Source organism: Ambystoma mexicanum, chromosome 10, assembly GCF_040938575.1.
Source record: "Ambystoma mexicanum isolate Mex_15411 chromosome 10, UKY_AmexF1_1, whole genome shotgun sequence".
Classification (NCBI taxonomy): Eukaryota; Metazoa; Chordata; class Amphibia; order Caudata; family Ambystomatidae; genus Ambystoma; species Ambystoma mexicanum.
Genome location: NC_090932.1, coordinates 1,642,696,901 through 1,642,718,249, shown reverse-complemented (window position 1 = coordinate 1,642,718,249; position 21,349 = coordinate 1,642,696,901). Strand labels below are relative to the sequence as shown.

General features: G+C 43.9%; 1 protein-coding gene across 1 annotated transcript in view; it reads right to left on the bottom strand.

Annotated features, from left to right (window-relative positions):
• Window positions 1–4,792: 4,792 nt before the first annotated feature.
• Window positions 4,793–21,349, bottom strand: part of UFD1 (ubiquitin recognition factor in ER associated degradation 1) — a 125,759-nt gene continuing 109,202 nt past the window's right edge. The window contains exons 10-12 of the mRNA XM_069620056.1: window positions 10,366–10,454; window positions 8,818–8,899; window positions 4,793–4,927 (exon numbers count right to left, since the gene is read on the bottom strand). Coding sequence (XP_069476157.1) covers window positions 4,856–4,927; window positions 8,818–8,899; window positions 10,366–10,454 — 243 coding nt within the window. The 3' untranslated portion in view covers window positions 4,793–4,855. The remainder of the gene's footprint in view (window positions 4,928–8,817; window positions 8,900–10,365; window positions 10,455–21,349) is intronic.

Here is a 21,349-nt window from a genome sequence, read left to right as displayed (position 1 = left end):
CAGAACTTTCGATCGATCCAGCTAGGATATGGTGTCACAGTAAGGGAGTAGGGATGAATTGGCCTCAATGTGTGGTATGGTGGCATTGACTAGCAACTGCAATGGATAAACAGTGTGCAGAGCTTGCAAGGATGATCAAAGTGAAGAACTTGGGGCTAGTGAATGGCATAAGGAGCTGGCACTACTGGGCAGTGTGAGGAGTTAGAACTGATAGGCAGAGTAAGAAAATGTTGTTAACACGAGGCAGGTTGAGGATCTCGCACTAACGCAGGACGCCTAAAAGGTAGGAATGCGTGCAATAAATGGATGCTTCCTCCCAGCTCTTCTCTGTAGGGTATTGTTAGGGGCGTTTTCCTTAGTCCCACTTGGAGGTAAGACTTTAGGAAGCTATCCCAGTGGTTTGTAGATCCTCAACTCTTAGCATCAGTCTGTACTACTCAGACATTGGTAGAGTGGCAGAGTAGTTGGGCTTCTCTTAAGAGGAAGATATGAGCTGTAGGTAAGTACACTGAACTCAGTAATGCACATCAAAGAAACATACATTTATATTAAAATAGATTATATTTACACAAGAGTCACCTAGCACAATAAACCAACACACATACTCATACTTTACAATACTTTCAAAAGGCCACTTCTTATTTAGTAGTTGCTGAATGCGCACAATTGTTACAGGTCTACTGTATTATTAGTAACAACGCACACCCACAAAGTAATACGGTAGTTGCATTTAGTCAGCATACACACAAGATGTTTGGGAAGGAAAACAGTTGGTTAGTGTTATCCTCGCAGAGCATCAGGTTCTAGAGATAGTTTCCCTGCACAGCAAATCTTTTAAAGTTCAAAACGCAACCCTTGCTAAAAGGCAGTTCGGAGAAGCTTAAAGTCATGAAAAGCAGCAGAAGCCAAATGTTCCTGTGGATACTTTCTAGTTTCTAGGAAGAAGATACAAGAAGACAACCAACGTTGGAGACCTTGAAAAAGGACTTACTAAAAAGGGACACAAGCAGAGGCTTGAGTCTGAGATAAGTGGGGTTGCCCTGGACACCTCTACTTTCACTTTAAGGCTCTCAAGCGACTTTCTGGAATAAGGTAAGCAATACCCTTTTCCCCACAGTACCTCAGGTTTGAAGAAAACATTTGTGGTGAATGCTCGGAGATGTTGCAGCTCTGGACCCGACCTCCGGATACCTTGTTCTGATGCCGAAAGGCAGGACAATGGACCAGTCTCGAGGGAGGACCTTTGGCATGGCATCAACTTCTTTGGTCCCTGCGGTTTTGACGACTTTTCTGCAGCACCAACAAAGGAGGCGATTTGCCCGGTCAACCTTCTTCGCTTCCTGCAGTCCCGCACTCTGATGAGGGGGTCTGGGCGAGTTGGATTGGATCTCTGGAGTGTCCTTGAGGGCTCAGCAAAGACGTGGACAGATTTGGCATTTCCATGACGATGTACTTGAAATGGACAGGTCTCCTGGTATTGGGGTTCTGCACTTCAGGAAACTCACAGGACGCCGGGAGATCTTGGGATGGCGTTAGGAAAGATTCCTCTTTACTGCACAAATCCTTCCATTTCTATGGACCCCCAAACCTTTTGCTTTTATTTTTCTATCTGTCCTGTTCCTCTTACATTGCAGTGAAGCCTTAAGCTTCACTACACCGGCTTTTGCTAATCTGTTATGAGGCAAATGACATGTCCCTTCAGGATGTCAGTACTGAGAAACATGGTTTCCCTTAGTCTAGTTACTTTTCCACTACTTTTAGTAACTTGTTATCACGTGTGGTAACTTTATCATTGTACAATGCATCTTACAATGCAGTACAATGGGATACTGTTTTGCCCTAAACTAACACTCAGAGGATTAGTGGTTACTCTAGGTTTAACCAATAGACAAGCTGGTGGCAGCAGTAACTTTTTCCTACGTTTTGAGACTTTTCGTTTTAGTCTTACTGCGTTTACCGCATTTGGCTACTAACTGTGGTGAGTTGCCAAACATGGCTATGCCACAAGATTTTTTGCTTGTCCTTTGGCCATCTGGTCTTTTAGACTTCTTCCTGACCTGCGAGGACAGGAAAATCCTTATATCAACTTACAGTGCATGGGAAAGCAGAAGCTTTTGGTGGGCTACTGGAGGGCTATATGCGTTTGTTGCCAGGAAGTGGCCTGCAACTGTCTGGTCCCAATCCACATACTGGTGCCAGTGTGTGGGTGAAATGAATGAGTTTTGCCACCAGTGGTCCCAATTGGACCACTGTTGGGTGTGTGTATGGGGCAGATCTGCCATTGGCTAGTGGGGGCTGATGCTCTTATCTGGCTTTTTTGGATAAGAAGAGGACCCATGCACCCACGCTATAGAGATCCTGGAAGAAACCTGTCCAGCTGCAAGACCCGCAAGGAAACCGGAGACCTGTCGAAAGAAGGCTTGGTGACCAACTTCTGCTGCTGTCCTGGGAGAGCCCTATCTTGAAGGTGATCTCTAGCAGTCCTGCGAAGGAGCCGAGACCCTTTGATTGGAGGGAACATTCATTCTCAACATCAGCTAAGAGTCCTGCAAAGAAGAGCTTTCGGAAGTGCCCTGGGACCATCCTGTGGCTGACCAGCTCCGAGTTTGGGCTACCGTGCTGACGACTTTGCCATTCCGAGTTGAGGCCTGGAACTTGGGGAATCCGCAGCTTGCGCTAGAAGACTTGTCTCTGTGAAAGTTCGTGGTCCTAGCATCAAGGGGACCCAAGATAGGAGGGAAAGTCTGACCCCAGCAAGTGAATCCCGTTGCATCACCGCCATCCGAAATTGCTTACCTGCGTCCATTTGTGTCACGAGGGGACCTACATCGAGTTTTGCTGCATTCTTCCACTGAGTCCTTGCACCAGTATCAGACACCGACCAGAGATCTTCTCGAACCTAAAAATCAAGGGCTGAGGCTGACGGTGGGAAGAGCGACATCCTCAACCGACCTGCCAAGTCTTATGAAGAATCAGAGTACAAGGGGTGAGGTATAGCGATACTTGCCTGTCCCCTAAACTCCCCTTTAAAAGATTCCTAACTTTTACAAAACCTTTTTAATACTTTGGCTTTGCCATAGCTTGTTCACACAAGCACTCGAAAGTTGGGAACACCTTTATTAGTTAGATTAACTTGTACCCTGAAACTTTGAACGGTTCTCTGGACCCCAGAGAGCCAACCTTGATTTTTTTTCCAGCTCCAAAGAGCTGTATGAAAGTTTACAGAACTTTTGGGCACAAGACAACTTACGGTTGGACTTCTGAAGTTCGCGTTGATTCTCTGTGGACTCGTAGTGCAACTACTTACCTGTACCTTTCTTTTCAGGGGTTTGATATGTATTTTGCCATACACCAGTCATTGTATATATGTATCTAAGTTTAGGGTTGTGTGATAACTTTACCTGTTTGCAGTCAATTTTCAGTGTGTTTTGTCACAAGAAAAGAAGTATTTTTATACCTGATTGTCTAAGTGTAATCTTTGAATGCTGCACTGTGTGTACTCATTGTGGACCCCTTACAAGCTCACCACCTCTTGAGACTTAGCCTAGACCACTCGCCTAGCTACCTTGAACTCTGTCACAATGTAGATTGGCCTTCTATACATCTGTCCTCCAGGCCAAAGTATAGAAAATCAGTCTTAACAGATAGTTGTTCCCACCATTCAAAGGGAAGAAATCAGCCTCTTCGGAGCTCCTCTGTCACACAAACGTGGTCAGGACAGCAGTGGTCGCTTCACACGGTTGCAAAGGGTCTGCAGGCGTCTCTGGTCGTCGTCTTCAGGTACTTCAGCCTCCAGTGGTCGACCTGCTTTTCACTCCAAGAGCCTCACCTTTTATACAGTTCCAGCACACACTCCTCGTCTCTCAGCAATTTACAGAAAGAGGTGTTTGGCTGTCCAATCAGGACAGCTAGACCTCCAGTGGCAACTGGTCCTATTCAGGCACTCAGGCAGACAAAGGCCGGGTGGGGGCAAAACGTCTCCCCCACTTCCTGCTTGCCCAAGCACTCTGGAGCCTAGGCAGGGACACCCAAGGGTTCCCACCAAAGGCAAAACACACACAGGCCTCCCCATCCCAGAATGGCAGAAGGGCTAACAATCATGCAAGTAATGGCGAAGACAGGAGGCCCCAAGTTGGTACTTGGGTGCCCCTATTGTGCAATACCGGGGCTATGGACAAAGCCTGCGGTAGACAAATCGCTCAATAGTTGGTAGAACACGTCCACTGCCAACAGCCATAACTAGGAGATTGTCCATGTGATTAAAAAGTCACAGGAGCAGAGAGAAGGGGGATACTATGTATCCCTTTGGCACTCCACATAAAATAGTGTGGGCCAATCTCTCAGACTAACGCTTTAGGAGAGATACTAAATATCTCCCCATCTTTAAGAACTGTAGTTACTTTAGGATAAGGAAACGAATCTCAAAGGAGCACTGCCCATAAAGAGCTGGGTGCTGCAGTAGTAAAATGCAGATGCTTTTAAGAGTTATGGAGAAGGTGGACCCCATAGTACAGGTAAATGTACAAAGACTAGAGTTTCAAAAGACAGAGCCCATAAGAATGAATGAGTGGAAAAAGGCTCCACTCATTCAGGATGTCAGAAAAAGGTCCAGAAGTCCAGCAAAAAGTGCTGGGGGTCCCACAGGTGAGGTGAATGAAGCCTAACATGATAAATCTCCCCAACACGAATAAACCAAATCCCTCTAAAAGCAAAAAGCTATGTGCACCCTTTATACATCCCTTCCACTCATCCACGCTTGAACACAAAGCGAAATAAAAAAAAGGCCAGGATCTTGCAGTTTTTACATTTTTTTTTATTTTCTTTTTTTCCTACAGTTAGCTTAAGGCTCAATGATTTATGGGTTTCGTCCCTTCTTACGCAAGGATTGTCCCTCGCCAGAGAATGCAATGAACCTTGCAGCATCATCCTGAAAGAGGAAGGAAACAGAAGAAATGCATTATGGCCAGCTGGGCAAACGAGCATGAACATTAAAACGGGTTCCAACAACCACAACTTTGCATTGGGACAGAGAGCCCCAAATCATAGGACTTGTCCAGGACTCGGAGACCATTTAAAAAGTGACCCAACATCTGAAGCAGTTACTGTCACCCACACACAGTGTACAATGGGGCAATTAATGGTTCTCTTTGATACTTAAGCGAGAGTGACAGACAATGGTAATATCTGTGTATGTTTTGTTTTTGTTATTTATATAGCGCCTTATGCCAAGGCGCCTGTACAAAACCAAATTTACAGTTCAATAAAATGAGCAGGGGGTCACAATAAAATAATATAGATTACAGTAAAACTCAATGCAATTAAGGCAGAAGTAAGGAGGTCTTTAGGGCAGAACGGAAGGTGGAGTGAGAATGAATAGACCGGAGAACGGGACGGCATTCCAGAAAAGAGGAACCAGACGAGACAAAACAAACGCGAGGAGGCACAAGGGGGACGAGGAACCGTTTAAAAGAAAGTGGGTTTGAGAACAAAGAGTCCGATAAGGGGACATATAAGGACACAAGAGGCAAGGTAGATGGAAGCAAGTCCATAAAGAGATTTAAATACAATACAGAAAGTTTAATTTAAGCTGAGAGTGAAAAGGTAGCCAACAGAGAGAGTCCAAGGAAGGGGAAATTGAGTCACAAATAAGTAGGGAATACAAGAGACGGAAAGAGTAATTGAAAATAGATTTAGAGCTAGACGGGAAGACCAAAAAGAAGAACAGAACAGTAGAATAATTGAGGGAAAATTAAGGAAGAAATTAGAAGCTTCGTAGCACTGAAGGTAAGGGGAGGTCTAACTTTCAGGATGTTAAAAAGATGAAAGCGGCAGGAACGAGAAGCAATTGAGATAGGAGCAAAGGAAAGATTAGTATCAAGATGAAGACCAAGGTTGGGGGCTTTCAGAGGAAAGGGCAGATGCGAAGGGGAAAAAAAACAAATTGAGGGGACACAGGTGGTGGGGGGGAAATAGTATTGGCGGGAATAAAGCAAACTTCAGTCTTAGATGGATTAAGGAAGAGAAAATGGTCCGACATCGAAGTTCTGATCGCGAAAAGACAAGCAGAAAGATTTGAGTGTATATCAGACGTGAAAGAAGAAAAGGATAGAAAATGTTGGGTGCCTGCATAAAAGTGATGCGACAACCCAAAAGAAGAGATAATCTTAGCAAAAGGAGAAGTATACAAAGAAGAGAAATGGACCAAGGATAGACCCTTGTGGGGCCCCGTGTAGAAGAGGAAGGGTATCCGAATTAACAACAGCCCAGGATACTGAGTAGGAACGATTAGCAAGATAGGATTGAAACCATGAAATTACAGAGCCAGAAAAGCCAAAGGAGGAAAGAGAAAGAAGGAGTAATGGGTGATCCACCGTGTCAAAAGCAGCGGTTAAGTCCAAAAGTATTAGAATAGAATTGCATATCGGGCAGAAAGGAGAGATTCGCAAACAGATAAAAGAGCGGTTTCCATGGAGTGAAGAGCTCGAAAACCAGATTGAAAGCGAGGTAGAATAGAATTAAGAGTGACAAAGGAAGAAACCCGAGATTAGACTAGATGTTCCAGTAATTTAGAAAGATGGGTAGAAGACAAATAGGACGGAAATTCGAAGGAATGGCAGGATACAAAGAAGGTTTTTTCAGAACAGGAAGCAAGATTGCAGGTTTAAATAGAAGATGAAAAGTAGAAGTAGTGAGAGAAAATGTTAAGACTAGTAATGTAAGAATTGAGAGAAGGATAGATTTTAGAAATGAGATCAGATGGAACAGGATCTTTAGGCGAATAAAGTGGGATGTGCCTGAGAGAGGGGTAAGGAAGTGTTGGATTAAGAGATAGGTGAGAAAGAGGAAAGAACCGCAGCAGGGGGTTGGAGGGGGAGAAGAAACAGAACAGGGTGAAGACTGGGGAGCAAAGGGAATAGCAGAAGAGAGAATTCACTTTAGAAGTGAAGAAATGAGCAAAGTCAGATGCAGTAAGTGTAAAAAGAAGGGAGTGATCAGGCGGGGAGACAATAGGCGAGAGGGATTAGAAAAGACAAGGGTGGGAGGATTGAGAGTGCAAGAGATCAGAATAATATAGACGTTTAAAAAGAAAAGAGTGCCTCATCATATAAAGTATCGTAGGAAGAGAAGGACATGCCATCCGACAGATCAAGATTCATGCCAACGACGCTTCAGGTGACGGAGAGCTCTACGCACGGAGCAAAAATACGGAGAAAGCCCAGGCTGAGAAGGAGAGCTTTTTGAAAGGCGCTAGAGAGTGTCAAGAGAAGTAGAAAGAGAAGCAGAAAAGACAGGCAGAATCATCCACCGAGAGAGCGGCAAAAGCCGAGTGAGATGGGAGAGTAGAGATACAAGAAAATACAAAGCAAGGGATATTGAAGGTACGAAGATCAAGACGGAAATAAAAGGGGTAGGACCAGGGGAGGTTAAATAAGTGTCACAAACTGTGGGATAAATAAAGAATAGAAGCAAGTGATGATCTGTGGTGGTGGTTCTTTCAAAGTATTGTCTCCTCCCACAAGACATTCAATGGCAACATCAACCCTAACGATTTGGTGGCTTACATTTATAGGAGACTGGATTTATTTTGTATACAGCTTGAATAATAGGTCTTTCAGCCCCTTAAGAGGACTTTGAGACTAAACAGAAGTATGTAGAGGAAGGACTGGAAGCAAAACTGGGAACAGGAGCCACAGGCTAAAGAGGAGAAAAAAGTACAGGGTGGAAAGGAGGGAGGGGGGGAAAAACAAGTGCAAATTGTGAAAGCAGGATAAACTGGAATGAAGATGTAGCATGAGAGTAGGTGGCATAGCAGGTATGGTAGAAAAGAGAGCAAGAGGAAGAAGTTAAGACGTAGGAGTAAATATGAGAATACAGGGGAAGGGTGCATGAGATTAATGAAATAAAAGAAGATGGGGGTGTGTGCAATAGATTTAAAGCTGGAGAGAGCTTTAGGGTGGCTGGACTAGATATAAAATATGGAAAGAGGAGTAGGGCTGTGAGAATGGTGTTATTTGGATTCAGAGCAATGCAGAGTGGAAACAATTGGTGAAGAACAAGTAGGAAAAGAACCCACAGAGAAATCAAAATAGGAGGGGGAAGAGTGCATAGGGCTGAACTGATTTAAAAAGCATGCAAGTTGGACAGCAAGAGCATTAAAGACCATGGGCAGCAAAAGTTAGAATGCAAGTACATATGGGACGAGTAGGAGAAGCAGGTATGGGTACGGAATTGAGAAAAATAAAAAAGCTGAGTACTAGAAAAGGACAAAAAGTGGAAATGGTAACAGAAGTTAGTATAGTGGAGCAGGAGTTACTGTGGCTAAAGGGAAAACCAAAATCAGGAGAGTGGGCAGTGGCACAGGTTGAAGGAGTTGTAGTAAAATCTAAAAGGAGTAGGGGGCAGAGACTAGGAACGTTGAATGGGACACACCCATAACAGGGAGGATATCTCAAGGCAGGAACATGGGCACACTGAGGGACAACCCTCAACTAGGTATGAGTTGGAGGACCCAGTCTCAGATCTTAATTACATGAGGATGCACTGGCTAGAGTTGAGGGAGGTGTCTTGGTAATGCCACCATCAACTAGCACTACTGGCACAGCTTGACCCATCACGCTCTACGGGAATGTGCAGGAGGTGGCTCTTGATAACCCCGCTGCCTTCAGGTATCTAGTCTAGCAGAGTAAGCTCCTTGGGATAGGGTCACATTCCTTTAAACAACCCTCAATGGGGCAGACTGGAGTCCACATGTTGGCCAGCAGCCAAAACCATGTCAATGTGCAGGCAGGGCTCATGCAGATGCACAACTTTACTCACCTCTTCCACTCGCTTGACTTGGGGGCGTGAATTCCGGATGAAGGTGAGTGTCCCAATTTTAAAGTCATAGTTGGGTATGCCTCTGTGGACGATAAAGAAAATATGAATGACTGTCCAAAACAAAACCCCTGGGGCAGCCTTTTACTCAGATTCATCCACTCCTTAGACCAGACAGTATCAGAATGATAGTTAATAGACAAATGGCTGTCCTAGAAGCATTCATTTCGATCACTGATATAGTGCTTAATGCACATGTCCCACCTGTGATTCTCATGGATCCAACAGTACTAAAGGTGCACACCGAGAGCCTCTGGAACAACTTCAGTACGAACACAGCATACGCAGACCCTTTTCAGGTGGAATGGGGAGCTGCAACTCTCGAGTGGGTGCAAGGGGAGGTAGGGGTGACACAGTGCATGTCCTCTTTGTGTTTGCCATGAGCCTGGACACTGTGCTGGTGTTTTGCCCAACATCTGATTTATGCAGGTGTTTATTTGCTTAAAATACAGTTCCTGAAGGGGGAGGGGAAATTGCCCAGATAACGGACCCCAAAGCTATCGTGATTGGCAAGAAGCATTCTGCCCAAGATATATGGTGTACCTAGTACATGGCCTCTTGTTAAGGTTTGCTCAGCACATGGGTGTTTTGAGGATCGTGCAACCAGTCAGTGTCAGGAAATTGGCCAGGGCACTGTTCTTTAAGGTGGGATTTCCTACAGTGTGCCGTCCTGGTAATGGGGATGGGTGTAGTAGAGCACATGTCCCCTATTGGTGGGTTAATGCGACGCAAGGTGTCTTGGTGGTGGTGATTTGTCGAACACAAGAGTACTCTAGGATTGCCCAGTGTATTGACAATGGATGTGGGGTTATACCAGTTCACAAGTGCTTGTGGTTGTGGTCCGATCACAGAATGGACTTCTAGCCAATTGCAGTTTTCCTGTAGACAGTTTGGGAGGTGTACGCTCAGCAGATAACCTTGTAGATGAGAGGTTGCCCAGCATATAGCCCCCGGAAGGTGGTGGATGGCCCCCTTGCTGGGGAAGGAAATGGAAATGGTCTCCAACAGTCATGCAGCCCCTTAGAGTGCATATTAGTTCATGGGGTAATGAGAAGCTACTACACTCTATAAGCATGTGAACACCTATCACTCCAACAAGTCTACTAGCACTAATGAAAGTAAGCAGTACGCTACCCTGACATCACTTCATCCACAAGTTTACTACTTTCTTTGAAGAAAAAAAAACCAAAAACATATGTTATCAAAGATTTACAAAACAACGGCTCAGCTGTCATCCAGAGTTCATATGGGATGCCAAGTCATAGTAGAGACACCAAGTAAGAAAAGCCTCAACCTCCTAGCCGCATTCTACAACTCTTCAGGAGAACTAGGAGATTGGTGTTTTCTGTGCACAGCGGATGCGATGCTCAGAGTTTTGATCTCGATCTGATGAATTCAGGGCTAGAGTCAAGTGCCCATGTGGACAATCAGCAAAAAGTCAGGGTTTTACCAAATCAAAGATGTGGGACTATATCAGATTGTAGAACCTACCTCCGTATGTCTCCAGGTTTGATAGGCGAAGGGCTCGGCTCTATGCCTTTTGTTTTTCCATCCAACCGATTTCCGGATCCAGTAAAAGCCTGCATAAAGAAATGGAGTTACTGTAGCCACCATCTAAGAACCATGATAGTTCAGTGACATTGCTTAGGCAGAGACAAATTCTATGCATTTATTATGCAGAAGCCACACAAAATACAGGCAGCCAAAGTAATGTGCACATCAATTCAGTTGCTCAATGTCGTGGCGCTGCCCACTTTCAGCAGTAAACCTTCAAGATGGACCATGGCTGCTGCTTGAGTAACAAAACTGCAGCATTAATTTGAAGAAAGCACTACTATAATGAAGAACACCAGCAGTTTCTCAAAACAGTGCATTTGTTGCATTGAGGGCAGCACAAGCCCTTGAAAAGAAAAACCAATACTAACATTTTCAAATTTGTATATCTTTAATGGCTTCCAACAGGTGCAAAAGATAAAATTATGATCTATTGTTAATGTCCTGTAAGGAACTCATGGTGTCAACAGGAAAGAGACACACATGATCACAGTTCAAGGGTATTTATTAAACTGTATAGGTAGGTTGGAAAAACGCCTAATCAAAACCTAAATCTAAGATGGGAGCAAGCTTCTACCATCAAACAATAAGAAGGCAGTCCGAGCGGCATCTTGTCAAATAAAAAGGGGCCTATGCTAAAGAATCTATTGCCAATCCTTACACTATATACAAAAGGAAGTGTGGGATAATGTTCATAAGAAAGAAGGAAGGAAGTGTTCATAAATAATTCAGGATGTGGTAGTCCTGAGTCTCCCTTCCCTACGTTTTAAACACGGGAGAAGGTAGGATTCTGGAGCACAGCACACACTCGAGCTTTCCCAGCACAAGCCAACAGTTCCGCTCTCAGCAATCGGTGCCTTCAGTGGTTAAGTGTCTTTTCTACAAAAATTCTCTTGCCACCGAGGACCTGATGGGTTTAGAAATAAAAACAAAAAATTATTTTCCGTATACACGGCCGGTGATTACCTTTCACCCATGGATCCCCCTCTTCCGAGCTGCAGATCTACTAAATGTTTGGAATGATATCAGGACCCAAGTTTTCTTATTTCTGAGGGCCTGATCGGTTCAACTCACCAAAACAGAAGTTCAACAAAAGTTATTTTCTGGTTGCACTTTGGGTGATGCTTCCTCACCATGGGATCCCCCTCTTCCAGGCTCAGACCCCTCTCTAATGTCAGCTTCCCTCCATCAGGTGTATTATGGCTCGGTGGTGATTTTCCACCCCTGGGTCCCCCTCTTCCAGGCTCAATACCCTACTCGCCATTTAGCCTCCATCAGCCGGATCCACGACGGCTTTGCAACAATTTCATCTGCGACATTCACGAATCTTAATGTCCTTTTAAACAGTTGACTGTGAACATCCCTCCTTCGGGTTCACTCTTGCCAACTTTATTTCTCAATCAGTTCTTAAGTTACGGGATTCACATCTCTTAACTTCACAATCATCTGTCGGTCAAAGACTTTCGACTGTACAGAGGATTTTACTGGACCCCTTTATTACCACTTTGACCCCTTTCTCGCCTTTCCCAAGGCCTTCTGGTAACGGCAGTTTCAACAATCGGGTAATCGCCGAGAGTTTCTAGAACGAGCACCCACGTGGTGCCCAACTCCTCTGTTGCTGGTTTTTCCCTTGCTTGTTTTACTCCTTCTGGTGTCAAAGTTCTTTGTACTCTTTCACAGTTCAATAGCCGTTTGCTACTTTCGTTCAACACAGTTCGGTCTCTTATAGGCTCTCCCCTCGACTCACCGGCTGTGATGAACCATTTGGCTTTTCTTCTCTGAAGTCAAGGTTGGAACCCCGGTGATTGCAAGTGAGACACCTTCAGGTTTCTCACAGTCCTCAAACACCAATCCATGCTAGTCAGTGTTACTGCCAAGTTACTCCTGACTCGCACACTTATGATGCAGCTGTGGCGGAGCAAGTGGACTTCGATCTAGTACAGTTTGTTAACATAAAAGCACATAAATGATGGAATCATTTGAGTGTGCACTTTACAAAGACTTAAATTTTTTTAAAAAAAATAAAATAAATCAGTACATGATTTATCAACGATCAACAGAAGAAATGAACGTGGCTAGTCAATGCAGGTAAATGTTAGCTAGACCTCTAGGGGAGCTGCAGAAGAGGCAACCTTCGGGCTACCAAGGAGGAAGAACCACAACAGACGGGATCAAGACCAAAAGGATGAACAACTAGAGGTCTGGAGATGGAAGGCTGCAGAGGTGACCAACACGGTCAGAGAAGGAGCTACAGGGAAATAGGTCTGAACACAGAGCACCCAGGTAGTGAAGACAGCCAACAGTGATGGATTGGACGCACAAAGTCCCCGAATAGGTAGAAAAAGATCATGCGTCCCAAAGATAAGTCCACAGTTCGAGGTTGTAGTGGTGGTTCCAGTTCCTGATCGAAGGACTGCTTACAAATGCCCTGATAACAGGAATAGGTTTACAGCGACACAGACAGAGCCATTAGGCCCACAAAATGCTGGACCACAGAAGCCAACAGTAGCAAGATTTTGTTTTTTTGTGTATGGTCTAATAAAACCTTTACAAAATGATTAAGTACATAAAAACAATATATAACTTAATATAAACAATTATAATACATCTTTGAGCACACAAGACAATTCAACACTACAAATAAAGTATAAAAACTGCTTCTCATTTCATCATACAAAAGCGATGTCAAAACAAGACCAGGCCACCAAAGGCTACTTGTCATACACAACTTAAAAACATTTGATGGACTGGATATTGAATCAACTGATTACGTTATTCATTAAGGGATCATAGTTTCTCAATTAATCAGTTCCGGATAATAAGACTCAACAGTAAGAGAACTCCTCCCCAGAGTAGAAAGGTTGCGACATATCCTTGTCTGCTTTTGTGACTAATGCTTCATCAATAATTTAAAAAAAAGTTGGGTTAACCTCATCAAAAGCCGTTGGCTGGTACCCCACATGCATCGCTCCCATTACGATGGTTTCCATGTAGTAGAAACAGAATACCAAAATGAGCTAAAAATGGCCACCCGCTGAGAGTCAAAAAAAGGGCAGGTCATGGTTAGATGTTTAAGGGTTTCCACTTCGCTGAATTGGGTACAGAAACGGCATCTCCCTGATATAGAAGTAGCTTCTTCATTTCGCCATTGTGAGAGTCTTTCATTGGTCTTTAATTGATTCAATTTAAATCTTAGGTAGAGCTTTCTGGCAATATTACACGGGAAAATCTCTAAGTAGCCGGCACGATCACCGAAATTTCTAGCGAATTTGGCACACTCATAGAAGGCCTTGCTCTGACCTATTTTATCCAACAAAAGACACCAATAAAAGGTTTGGAATTTCCTTTTACCCCCAGGCGTACCAAGCACTAATTCATCTTTATCAATCATAGCATCGTCCAACATTTTTTCCATTTTAAGTTAAAATCTAATGAATGAAGGCAATCGTCCTTCACTTAATAGTCCTGCCAGATCTACATATAAAGATTGTTTAGGGGGGCTTAACATTTTGGTATAACCGTTCAACAAACGCCAATGCCATTTGACCGATAAAGGCAATATGCCCAATTCATGACAGATTAAGAGGTTAGGAATGGACATTGCTAGCCCAGGAACCTTTTTCCACAATAAACCTTGTATGCGATCCAGAAAATCCTCCATGTCTAACGTGCAGATATCCAAAGCAAACAAAATAATAGGTTCCACCTTTAATAGGTAGAACTGTATGCATGGTAACAGAAAGTTTACTATATTGATGATAAATTATTTTCATTTGGGAGGTCATTTTTTCACTTTTATATTAATTACCTCTTTCCACATGGTTACCGAATAGTTGTCTGCTAACTGATATCCCAAGTGTCTTATAGATTGAACCTTGGGTATTACAACCTCATTGAGTGTCCATGTGAATTTAGCTGTTGCTCTCTTCCCATCTGCAAATATGACAATAAAGGATTTGGCTGGGTTTACCAAAAGATTGTTTTTATGGGCATAATTCTGAAATAAAGTTAATTTCGTCTGTAGACCAAAAGGGAGTGCGATCCAAAAATAAAAGATCTTCTGCAAAACCCAACCAGTTAATTGTTAACTTGCCCAACTTAATCGGGAAAATAACTGGCGCATCCCAGGCTGATTCCAAATCCGCTATATATAGGTTGAAAAGGGTTTATAGTTATAATGTAGGAAAAAAAATGTCGACTTACAAAAATGTTGAAAAAAAGGTAGGAAACAATATCGAAAACCTATAGATATAATGAAGTCAATTTTTAGAAAAAAAAAATGTCGAAAAAAATGTCAATTAGCACTATCAAATACATAAACAAGAAGAGTATCATTTACTAGGGGGGGTCCCCCCCAACCCCCCTCATCCAACACCCCCCACCCCTCATACTCTACACATTTTAAATATATATATATATATATATATATTTTTTTTTTTTAAATTAGACATTATTGGTTTTCAACATTGTTTTCTAAACATTTTTTTTGACATTTTGACTTTCGACATTGTCTTCTACATTATGACTGACCACCGTTGAAAAGAATAGCGACCAGGTTACATCCCTGCTTAAGTCCTATGGCAGTTGGAATCAAATCCGTCATAACCCCCTCTTTAGTCATCCTGATCTTATAGTTGGTATTTTGATGAATGAGAGCAATCATTGCCACTAAGTAGCTCGGGATACCCATGGCAATCATTTTCTCCCACAAGATCGAATGTATGACCGTATCAAAGGCGGAAGTCAGGTAGCCATGTATGTTGGACAGTACGTGAGGTCTTGGTTGGAGCATATACATGGGCCACAATGGTGGCATTTAGTGGACATCCCATATATCTGCGAAAGCCTATTTGCGGTCGTGGGAGTAGGTCCAAGTGGACTATGTAGTGCTGAAGGGTCTCAAGTAACAATAAAGTGAATATTTTAGCGGACGCATCCATCAGGGCCATAGGTCTGAAATTATTGGGGTTGTCCCAACTCCCTTTTTTTTTTATAAATGGGGATAATGATGGCAACACACTAATATGGAGGAATCAGCCCCTTTTTATAAATGCTGTCAAATGTGATTCGTAGGATCCTACCCAACAAAAGTGGGTAAGACTTAATCGCACACGGAGGGATCCCATCCGGGCCGGGGGCCCGAGAACTCTTCATAGCACATATAGCCCTGATGGTCATCTGCCGTCCAAAGGGAACTTCTCAGTATCAAAGATTGGAAATCGCACAATGGGACACCAGCAAATCGCGTGGGTAGTGTATATTTGTTTTGTATGAATTTGACCCAGGTAGCAGCAGAAACCGCAGCATCCTTTATCAGCTCCCCGGGGTCAGCCATAGCTCGCAGCATAGACCACACCTGTCTAGTGTCACAGTTTAAAAGGTGGTGAAACATACTTTGATTATCACCCAGCATTAATTCATGCCTCATCATTTGTATATGATTTCGATACCGTTGGTTAATTCTTCGTTTCGATTGGTGATAGATGGCCCAATGAAACTTCCCCAAGGACAATACTCGGAGCGCTTTTCTTTTTGCGTTACGAAACTTCACCACTGTAAGACTGTACAAGTGGCGATAACTGGGCACTATATTTCTTGTTTTCTGTATCAGAGCCAACTGCTGAATTCTTATGTTTTGTCTTTCGGCAAAAACACAGTCATCACTTCCACTGTAAGCTGCAAAAACAAGCAAGGAGTCCTCACTTATATAGACAGCCAACCTATGGCATGCATTATAGTCCCACCTCACTGATAAGGCGGTTCTATCATTGACAACTAAGCTTAATGAAGGATTAGCGGGGAAACGCCTTACGCATTCATTCAGGGTAAGCTTCAAAGCTAAGTGATCCCCTTTAGCAAGATCACATATAAACATCCCATCAATATTAGGCAAGAGGGTAGTGGAGACAAAGAAATAATCTGAGAGCGACAAAGACCACGTCCAGGTATGGGCAAACCTCCCTGAATTAGAGGGGACTATTTGAATGTCCCATGTAAGGAAATAATCCACTCATCTTTGCCCATTAAGTCTAGAAGCCACACTTACGTGGAAATCAGGAAGATTGTAAGGGTCACCCGTCTCCAAACACATAGAATTAAACCCCCTCTCCCCCCAACAATAATCCTGATCTTAGGGTCGTTAGAAAAGGCGTCCTCAAAGATTTTATCCAATTGAGTCAATACTTCACCAAATGATGCCACCGCTTTATTCCAATAAAGACAACCAAAATCTCCTTCGAAGCGTAGGCAGGAAAGCTAATATGAACTGCTATAATAGAGTACTCTGCAAAAACTGCTACGGAGGAGATTCTGCTAGCCTTATCTATCAAAACAGCCAGACCGCCAGATGGCCGTCCCAATTTGCCCTTCACGGCAGGCTGAATGTGAGAATAATAGCCATCCACCTCAATAGGGCCCAAATGCATGGTTTCCTGGATTAAGACGATCTCAGGACGACACTCTTAGTCAAGGTGGGCGGCCCATGCTCTACGATTATTTAGCCCACAAGCGTTCCATGACATAAGGGTCACACCCGATCGCTCATTCTAGGATTGATCGATAGGATAAGGAGCTGGAATGTGGGACCCCTTAGGGGCAGCAAACGCTGTGGCAAAGCTCATGAATTGCCTGAATAGCTCATCCCTTAATGGTGTAGATTCATTACCCGACTCTCGCCCTGAGGGAATCGTTGGTCTGGGTGGAGGCTGCTCCACAAAAGTATTAGCTTCAGCCTCAGTACAGAATATATAAGGGGTTAATCCAAGCAGTTCGAAATCCCATCTTTGGGACCAAATCAATTTCATAACACTATGGGAGTGATAACCACATCATCCTGGTGTAATTATTAGGTGAAAGGCGAACCCAGTCAATGTCGTTTGATTGAATAGTTCTCAAAGATGGTATAGCCTGAAATGCCTTTAGTATCGCTGATCTATTTAGGCTAGTTTTCCCATTAAAGGGTGTCTTGCATTCCCAACCCATAGTCAATGGTGTGTCTAAGGTCAGCACAGGGCCTTCCTCCATAGGATCAGTATTACTGTGAGGCGCTTGGCCTTCATCATGGTCCATAGCTATTGGCATAGTCACTAGCGCCTTTATTGGGAGCGTGTGGGGAAGCGTTTCGTTTACACTCCTCATATTTCCCACACCTTCAGCACTGGCAGCTCTAAAGGTACCCTTTGCGATATATTCCAAACCCTTAAGGTGAAGCAAAGCAGGAGCGACTACAGCTGCCACAACAGGAATTCCCAGGGGAGTAGTGCTCGCTTCACCGTTAGCTACATTATGAATTGGAGCAAGCTTCACTTTCCCCTTTGTTGACAGATACACAGCATTAGTGCTCCCACTCCCTTTAATTGTGTTGCAAGCTTTTTTTATATGCAGGGCTGGATAGAAATTCAAAACATTCGATTGTTTGTGGATAGCTAAACCAGGGGATACAGTTTTTCCCGGCCCCCCATCCACAGTATCATCGCTACCAGAAGCTTGAAGACCATTCCTTTTGGATTTATTTTTTGCTTTCCCTTTGGCAGCGCCTATGGCTGCAGTAGACTGGCCCTCCAAGTTCAATAGTTCCTTGGATTCCAGATCCAGTTGGGGAAGATCTATAACACCTTCCTCGGTTGTCCCTACAGGGATATTACCTGACGGAGTCAGTTTGTTGTTATGTTTCAGGAAATCAACACCCTTTTTCGTCAATGCATTAAGATTCTTGGCCCGATACTTTCTTTTTTGAGCCCTTGCAGCAAGTTTTCTTTGCTTTCTGCTAAGGACAATCCTAGGGCATGTGTCAGCTTCAACGATAGGCATGGCCGCAAGCAGGGGTCCCTTAAAGGCCAGAGAGTCCTCGTCCAGATCAATTAAGTTAGTAAGATCAGATGAACTATCAAAGTGTTCAAGATATGGAAGAGGGCCCTCCCGGCCTGCCGGATCCAAATGCAATCCAGGGCCCTGTGTCATAGGTACTTCGTATCCCTCAGGTGAACAAACTCTAAATTCTTTTATTTACTGCTGAATGGCCGCCGCATTGGCTTTCACCGCCTTCAGTATTTCCATCAAGTCAGTTTCACATTTAATCATTCCTTTTGAATGGGTCCGTGCAACCAAGTCAGCAAAGGACCTAGTGTCCTCTCCCACCATTCTTGGGTCGGCTAATGTTTGAGTTCCCAAATCAACTGTAATTGGGGTTAAAGTCTTTGTGGGCATTGTTAGTGCAGCCACTGCATCACATGCAAATAGAAATCCTTCAAGCTTACTTATTTTGTTTAAAACCTCAATGAGAGCACCCTTCAATACGGCAAGTTCACAATGGGTCTGTTCATGGCCTCTGTCCAGCAGATTCAGAAGTCTCGTCATTACTGGAAACTCTTTATCCAGAGCTTCTATATTTGAAATCTGGTGTTCAGTCGGCTTACCCATTTCGAATGGCCGTACCTCAGGGTTTTGGGAGGATGCGAACATGGCTAATTCATGATCAGGCAGGGAGAATGCTCCCATTTGGATGGGGTTAGATGTTAGTTCAGTTGGTGAGCTAGATTTTATGTTACCAAAGTCATTGATGGAATAATCTTCCTTTCGATTTACTATGGGGCAATTAATTTGCTGCCTTGACTTTTTCTCTTCAATTTTAGTAAATACATGTACATTCTCCATTTCAAATCTACTTTGTGACACCGGGGTAGAGGGACCCAAAGAAAACCTCATCCGTTTCCCCAACTCAGCTTCTATCACTGGTGCAATCATAGATACATCATTAAGTTTCGTACCCCAGGGGTGGATTCCTATATGACTTAGTAGGTTCCCTGCATCAGCCGATATTTCAGTTTCTGACGGAAGACCTATACCTGTCATATTAGCACTTGTATTCAGTAAGCTTATATATTTTGGTAGTAACAGGGGGCTTCTATTAACTCCTCCGTACCTTTCCCTTTCATCTATTCGGTCATGGAGACATTTTCCAAGGCTACTAAAGGCCGGGGAACCTCAATACACATCAAATGGGGCCCATCTTCACACATGGCCAATCCCTCTCTAATAGGTGCCATCTGTTCAAGCGTGCCTGACGAAACACAATGCGAGGCATCAGAGTGGAACGATGCCAATTCTTCTTCACAATCCTTAGGAGAGTCATGAATTTTCCGACCACTGCGCAAACCATTCACCTGGGTTTACTGGCAAGACTTGCTGCAGTACTATGAAGGTCTCTTGTAAGGTGGTTAAACAAGTAAAGTGATTTAGATTAGATAGCTATCATCACAATCCCACCTAAACATACAGCTCAACACCAAACCTGAATTAAATTGGGTTTCTGACTCGCTAATATATGTACACACTCAGCCCTTAATCGCAGTTCGCCAGATACCCAGATTACTATGAATTAAACCAACTCAAAAGATAAACTTCTCTTTTCACACGCCCCCCACTTACCATCCGTGTATTAGAGAGTAAGATACTAATAGGAGCCAGCGATTACTCATTGATAGCAAATGTTACTGCTTTGAAAAATAACTACACCTAACAGCCTTCATTCCTTGACCATTTAAGAAACTTCTCCCGCGCCACCACAAAAACCATTAAGAACCTCACCAAGACTCAGCCCCCAACCCCCACCCTCCCAGCCTAACAGCACAACAGTACTTCTGAGGTGCGCGCGTGCGGGTGCGCACGCACCGGGTGCTATGTAGCCTGGAGGGAGGGTGGGCAGAATAGCAGGGGGCGGAGTCCTAGGTCAGCGCAGTGGAGAATTCTGGTTCTTGAAGTCCGAGTTTCGCAGCTTCCAGGTTTCCTCTTGCACATGGGACACGGGCGCACTGTAAAGCAGCAGGCAGTCACAGTAAATCATGCAGCAGTCAGCAGCCAAAGTTAACAGCCAGCCAAAGTTAACAGCCAGCCGAAGCCCACAGCACAACAGTACTTCCGAGTAGCAAAATATCACAAGATCAGCCCACATGGACAGGAGACAGAGGATGGGACACTCACTTAAAGAAGACTACGTTTGAGATCCAGCACTGGTAGTGAAGGCATACAGGTCAGATTCAGTGGAATAATTGATCCAGGAGCTCACAAGATGAAGGGTTACAGTACAAAAAAAAAAAAAAAATCATAGGAGGGAGGAGTACAGAAGGAAGAGACTATAAAACGGGATTCTCCTGGGTGGGATGAAGTGCTTTGCCATAATAACGATTGAAGACAGCAGCATAGGCTTCTAGCAACAATCTTCAGAACAGCAGCACCTTCTGCTCAGATGGAGTTTGCGATAGAGGAATGCTCTATATCCCCCACGAACCAGGGTTACCCCAGGCCTCGGTTCATCAACTGTGCACCTTTCAAAGTTTTAGCAGGCATCCAATCAAGAGTCACAGGCCAAACATCGCATTTGCGGCACCACTCACAGGGATGTGGAATGAAGTGTCTAGCAGACACTGCTCCAGTCAGAACTGGACGTCATTTACACAAAGGAGCATTTGTGGGCTCTGAAGAGAGCCCACAGACAAAACAGTAAAAAACTGACTTTCCCACTGGAACAGTCCCAAACGGAATGGCTAGGACACAGGACTTAAAACCTCTATTGCAGAAAGAAAGGTGCAATGCTGGTCAGACAAATAAGTATAAAGCTACCACCAGCCTGGGACGCCTCCAACGAGGAGGGAGCTCACCCTTGGACTAAATGGGGCGATTTTGTATCTTCCATGCAGTGATAGTGATATGAGCTTCTTAGGGTAGCACACTATCTGTGTACAAAAAGGCTGGTGGTAGCTTTATACTTTTTACACAGTTACAGATTTGAGGGAACATCAGCAGAAGTTTCCCTGTCGGCAGAAATAAGTCAATACCAGAAGGCCAGCAGAATCTCAAAAGGTGTAAGAGAGTAAGACAATGTAGAGTCAAAAAGTGCTTTCTGACGCAGAAAATAAGCATATAC